This window comes from Mesitornis unicolor, unplaced genomic scaffold (genome assembly GCF_000695765.1).
Source record: "Mesitornis unicolor isolate BGI_N332 unplaced genomic scaffold, ASM69576v1 scaffold15680, whole genome shotgun sequence".
Taxonomy (NCBI): Eukaryota; Metazoa; Chordata; class Aves; order Mesitornithiformes; family Mesitornithidae; genus Mesitornis; species Mesitornis unicolor.
The window spans coordinates 11,026-17,448 of NW_010160407.1; the positions used below are offsets into that span (position 1 = coordinate 11,026).

At 41.9% G+C, this 6,423-nt stretch overlaps 1 protein-coding gene across 4 annotated transcripts in view; it reads right to left on the minus strand.

Annotated features, from left to right (window-relative positions):
• Positions 1-1,749: 1,749 nt before the first annotated feature.
• Positions 1,750-6,423, minus strand: part of RPL15 (ribosomal protein L15) — a 5,004-nt gene continuing 330 nt past the window's right edge. For 2 of the 4 annotated variants that reach the window (XM_010189900.1, XM_010189884.1), the window contains exons 2-4: positions 5,508-5,689; positions 4,385-4,521; positions 1,750-2,109 (exon numbers count right to left, since the gene is read on the minus strand). In XM_010189900.1, coding sequence (XP_010188202.1) covers positions 1,804-2,109; positions 4,385-4,521; positions 5,508-5,679 — 615 coding nt within the window. In that variant the 5' untranslated portion in view covers positions 5,680-5,689 and the 3' untranslated portion in view covers positions 1,750-1,803. Of the gene's footprint in view, positions 2,110-4,384; positions 4,522-5,507; positions 5,693-6,423 lie in introns of all 4 variants that reach the window. The other 2 variants (XM_010189876.1, XM_010189892.1) reach the window with 1 other exon arrangement.

Below are 6,423 nucleotides of genomic sequence, written 5' to 3' on the forward strand. Positions count from 1 at the left end.
TGGAAACAGATTACTGGATTCCTCTGTGTCTTAAAATTTCACTACTGAAATTCCTGATGTTTCCTCTTTCCTCCTTCAGCTACAACTTAGTACTCATGTCTCAGGCACACTCTTGGCATGAGGAGGGTTGAATTCAAGTAACAGCCTGTCACCAGGACTCGTCTCAGATGACTGATTTTCACCAAACTTGAGGAACACAGACTTGCAACCTCTGTTGAACTTGCACAACAGGTTCAAAAAAAAAAAAAAAATGAAGGAAAGGCAAAGATCACACAACTTCTCTCTAAGCTTGGTTTCTGAAGCTAATACCACCATACAAGTTTTTCCTCGATGTTTCAGCTTTTTAAAATAGTTTTAATAATGAAAAAGACTTTGCCTCTCCTCTTCACACAAATACTGCACTGCAATTTCCTCTCCTTCCAACCCAAAACACTGTTTAACAGAGCATGACACTTCAGTGTGAGATGCTAAGGCAATCTGATTTCCCAAAGACACAGGATGAGCTGTACACGCCCACAGCTCCCCTTGAAGACAGAACCATGTTTCAAATGCCTTAGCTAGTCTGACAAATGCCATGCCCGTACATACACTTTCACCAGTAGCTTCCAATAAACTTTGGAGGGTATAGTATTAACCCCACTCCCACTTTAAGCTTAAAAAAGCTACAGGACCGAGGGGAGGCCTCAGGCAAGCCTCTCTGAAGACACTCTTCACGTTAGAAATTTTGAACCCTGGTGAAGGACAGCGTTAGTGCAGACTGCCCACTCACCTGCTGTCACATTCCCCCTGCAATGGCAAGGGTCCTTAACAGCTTAACAAGACCTAATACAGTAACATCAATTGGGCCTTCAATCGATCCCTTTTCCTATCACTACCTAATGGATGTGGTATGAATTCTGCAGAAGCTAGGACAGCTGTGCAGCTTATTTACCAGAAATTGCAGTTATTCTTCTCTCAGCATTTATGTGCAAGTTGACTTCATGCTGAAAAGTCACACCGTAATTTCACAAAATGCACCCTAAAATACATTCATCTATGATTATAACTGTCATCCAAACGTGATTACTTCAGAACGCAGCTCTTTAACAGCAGAGAAACGTTCTGTTCTGGTATCAAAAGGCAGATCTAAGAAACACCGTCTCCACTGTAAAGCGTAGCATGAGCTGCCTGAGATCTTGCACTACTCTGCAGTCAGTATCTTATTATTCAACTTAGAACACTGCATAATTCTTTGTGAAGTGTCCATATTTTAAATACTGTGCACTTTAACAAACAGAGCAAGCCTTACCTTTCTATTCTGTGCTTAGCCAATTTAGCCTATGCAGATACACAGGCTCAAGAACTGGTTTTGCACTGAAGACATACAAAAAAACAGAACTTGAAAAATAAAATCGCCATTAGTATTTAATCACCTATAAAAATACGCTAGCACTTTCAGTTTACATCTCATTGCACAAGATCAAAGCTGGCCTTCAGTCTAAGCACAGGACACACAGACCCCGACCTGCAAACAGTGAAGTATACTCAGACCAACAGAAAAAACATGGACGAGCCATTAGGCTTTAAATTCAAACTGCACATCTTTTCAGCCTTATCAAAAGTGAAACCCATCACAGAACTCTATCCTCGGGGCCTACAATCTTCACAAATATCAAATTACATTTTCAAAAGCTTTTCAAAATACGGAAACAACTGAACTCCTGGAGAATTTTACAGTTCTCCACGCAAACCAAGAAGCTGCAGAAGCACTTGTTAAATTCAACAACCTGCATAAGCTTTATTAGATCATTGCATTTACAAGAATTAGCGGTAACGGTGCAGCTGCAGGGTGTTGCGTCTTCTCCAGGCGGCACGACGTGAGCCACCAATGGTGTGGTGGAATTTGTGGCCCTTGCCAAGACCACGACTCTTCCGCCCGGCCGATGTCAGCCCACGCATCTCTCTGTGCTTGTGGACGGGCTTGGTGATCCATTGGGTATCAGGGTTGCGCCTGATGGTCTTGTGGAATGGGTCAATCAGGATCACTTCGAAAAACTTGTAAGTGGAGTCTTCACCCACCCAATATGAATTCAAGACTCTCAGAGCCCCACAGTGACGGCCAGCACGTTCCTAGAGGAAACAACAAATGCAAAAGGCTCTAAAATCATGGATGCAGGGCACTCTTCATGCGGAAAGATATTAATAACTCAAACTTAAAATTTTGCAGGTGCTAGAAACTTCAATTTGCCACAAGAGACCTTCTCTTCCTAAAAGAACTGTTCCCCTTCTAGTTGCAAAGACATGAGGAAAAATAATAGCTGAAATGAATGCTGTATTTAAAAAAAAAAAGGGCTGCTTGGATTCCTACATGAAACAGGTTTTAAAGAATGTGAGGAGGAAGGTGCTTGGGTGACAGAAGAACAAACTACTTTGTACACTGAAACACCCAATAAGTAAATACAGAGTTCAAAACAACTTTAACAGGAAGATGAAGAGCACACACTGCACTTGGAGCCACAGAACAATCTTTTGTGGGTAGTTATGAAAGACAGATCGATTTGCACATCCAGAGCTACAGGGGAGAAAGACATTTCTGCAGAGAATAAGCCCGTACGGATAGGAGAAAAGAAACAGCTGATGTAACAAGTCTTTATTCCACTGCTGGTGTATTAGTGCTTGCTATTCCTATCCTCACTTGTGGTTGGAAAGCAGCACTCTTAGTTTAGAAACCAAAACAAAGCACAAAATATCAATTATGCAACTCCATCTGCCTTTTCTGTCAAGAATGCTCCTTATTTAAAACACTAAAAGTGTGTTTAATCCTAGACTTCATCATCACCGTGGGAAAGTACAAGCCAATGGAGCCCACCCATCTTCTATCCCAATGCAATCCCAACTTATTGCTACAATCTTCCACTAAACAGCACTTGGCTACTTTCTGCATATTCTTTCCAGTCCTTGTTTTATTCTAGCATGCAAAACCAACACATATATTGAACATAAAAATACCAGCCACCCTTGACCAGCTTCTATGTGGGGATGGTAACTATATTTGAGGTTTTATAGTTCTGTAATACTTCAATCTAAAAAATGTTAAGACTTCCAGGAAAGAATGTGTCAGATTCAGAAAATTTTGAACCCAAACTGAAGGACAGTAACCTCGTCCATGAGCTGTCACTACAAGTAAGCATGTGAATAGCCATCAGATAGCCAGCAACAGCACATATGAAGAGCTTGCCATGAGCACTGAAAACACAGAATTGCATTTTTAATTTAAGCTTACCACCTTTCTTATAAATATAAATATAAATATAATGTCCCATTTATATATTTTTTGTTTATAAGACCCCCACCATATTTTACTTGCTGAAGCCACTTAAAAAGGAGTATTTTTTTAAGTCCTGGGAACAGAGAAGTCCGCTTCAAGAGAGAAAGGCAATGAGCAGTCTCCATTCTTTCAGCACACCTTTTTTAAGACTAGTATTAATTATAACCCACAGAGTTTTTTCTAAAGGTGAGAAATGCATCACTTTAACACTACTACTGTGACATTATGAAATCAAACAATAATCTCATCAAATGAAAGCTTCCCTTTTGCGTTTCTCAGCAGGTAACATCTCCCCTAAAAACAAGTTAAACCACCAATGCTTGTGAGGTACCAAAGTCTTTTATCAAGAGCCAAGTGGTCTCTGGCATGCTGCTTTCAGATCCTACGGTAAGTACACTGTGCGGTACTCCTACTACAAACAGGTGCTACAGACTTTAAGATAGGAACTCACCTGCCCAGAGAGGTTGTGGAGTCTCCTTCTCTGGAGACATTCAAAACCTGCCTGGATGAGTTCCTGTGCAACCTAGTCTAGGTGATCCTGCTCTGGCAGGGGGGTTGGACTGGATGATTTTTCGAGGTCCCTTCCAGCTCCTAATATTCTGTACTTTGTCACAGGATTCCTACCTAAAGCTGGTAACACACACAACACGGCAGGGAACACTGAGGTGGAATTTAGTGTAGTCAGGCACCTTAGCGTATTTAAATTTTTATTTCTCATGCCTAACCCTTTATTTTACTGGGCTTTTTAGTAGTTTTATGTCTATTTTTCCCTACAAATATTGTGGCATACGTTAGAAATAAGTGTACACTACAAAATTCTATGAACCACCACCACCTAAGTAGTAGTAGTACTTTTCCCAGACCCCATTTGTAAAATCCGAATAGTTTTTTCATGTCTCAATACAGCTTTTGAAGACATTCTGGTGCTTTCCTGCCATCAATATTGAAGATATTTTACCCCCTACACTAATAAAGCAGTTGTTTGGGGGTTTTTTTGTCATTGAGTATTTTCAGCTCTTACAGAATAAGAAAGACCTTCCTATTGCCGAGCTTCTGAGCAATAACCAAAATAGTCACCTCTGCTACAGACTGAAGACTCCGGGCAAATTTCAGCTGGTTAACACCATGATGCACAGGTTTACCATAGGTTGCACCCTTCGGGACTGGGCGTTTACGACCACCACGGCGAACACGGACACGGTAGATAACATAACCTAAAAGAAAGGGTGAATTAGGAATTAGAAGAATTCTGTAGTATAGCAAGTGCAAACCACAGCAAGGCAATTTTGATGCCCATACTGCATTTCCAACCCCAAAAGCTTTACATGAAGTGTTGTAAAATTAAGTCACTATACCAGTCTTCACCAAAACCTACAACTGGAGGTGGCTAGCAGCAGATGCTTTTGTTATTTCCATTACAACCAAGTAAGGGAAGTGATGTTCTGTTGGGACTATTTTTTTAGTGCCAAACCAGAGCTTACGGCACCTTTCCATGATGCAGCTCCGAATGCATTAAGAATAGATACGCTGTAACACACAAACAAAAAACATCCCCAAACACCCAACAAAAAAACCACCCCAAACCTAAAATCCTCTGTTATGGCAGTAGCAGCCATAAATGCTTTTCCATGAGGAAACTAGACAAACTTCACAAACAGTAAAAGAAGTGCAGACCCTTTGCTTTGTATTTTCATAGTTTCACACGTTTGCTCAAGTTGCAAATGGACAGCCACTTTCCCCAGGCTTCTTTCACTGACCAGTAACTGTTTCCTAATGACAGCACAACCTACGTCACCTTACTTACTCAAGCACAAATAGAGTCAAAGTAATGCATGATAAAATCTGGGCAGAGAAAGGACACCCCCAAAACCTATCATAGTTTTGAAAGCATTGGTCATCCCTGCAGTAGTAACACTGCACAAGAACAAGAATTAAAGCCAACACCTACTTGATCTCCATCTGCCAAAACAGCCACAGAAGGTGTGAATTTAAAATTACACCAAGGACAGTTTTGGGCTGTGGGCACAGCTACCAAATTAGCTAATTTATAATATTAAGTTCATTTCATGCAGGACACTTCAGGTTCTTGGGGAGTATTTCAGTTTCAGATTCTGCTATTCTACAGTCACCTAAAAAAGATGACTTAAAACTCAGTCACTCCATCATGAAGCACAGAGACTTCACCCCTACATCTCATTACCTTGCTTGGCCTTATATCCCAGCCTGCGAGCTTTGTCTGGTCTGGTGGGCCGGGGAGCTCGGTGCAGGGCAGACAGCTGGCGATACTGCCAGCAGCGGACGCGGAGAAGGAATCGCATCACATCTGACTGCTTTTTCCTCCATAGCTCCTGGATGTACTTGTAGGCACCCATGTTTGGCTACCTGCTGAATTGAGAGGCCAATGAGAAAAGTCCACCAAATTTGATTTGAGAGCTGAACAGAGACACTGCATAAACCCATACACATAACGCCACCAAAACATAGGACGCTCTCAAGCTTCTTTACACCACTGGCACATCTGGTAACATGGCTCACACTTGGAAGCCTCCAAGAGGAGACACAGCAGTTACCATTTGCAGCACTTTTCTTCCTTTTCATATGTTTTAGAAAATTTTTCAGATATGCATGCCAGATACTTCTAAAATCGACAGTTAACATCTGAACCAAGTTGCACATATTAATCTATAAAGAAGCGTGTGACTGTGAGTGGTGTGGTCTTAATTTTGAACACGGTATAGTTACCTCTGATAACCTCAGAGCTCTCACACACCTGCAGAAATTAGCAGATGCAAGTAAGCTTCATCAAACCACTCAAATCACCATCAGAAAAATGCAGCTCATTTTATTTGAAAGAAAAAAAAAACAACAAAAAAACTCATGTGTGATTTCCCATATCCCTGTGTTTTGAATCAGCTCAGCCACGGCAGGGCCCTTACCACTCCAAGCTCCCCTTCTTTACGATGGCATCACGCAAAAAACACCACAAACCAAGAGCAATCCGAGTCAAACCAAGCCGTGCGGCCTGTGACCAACCCGCACCGCTACGTCGCGGCGTGCGGCCTCCCGCTCGCACCAGGCAACCGTGGCTCCGAATGAGTATCCCCGTCGCTTCCCCG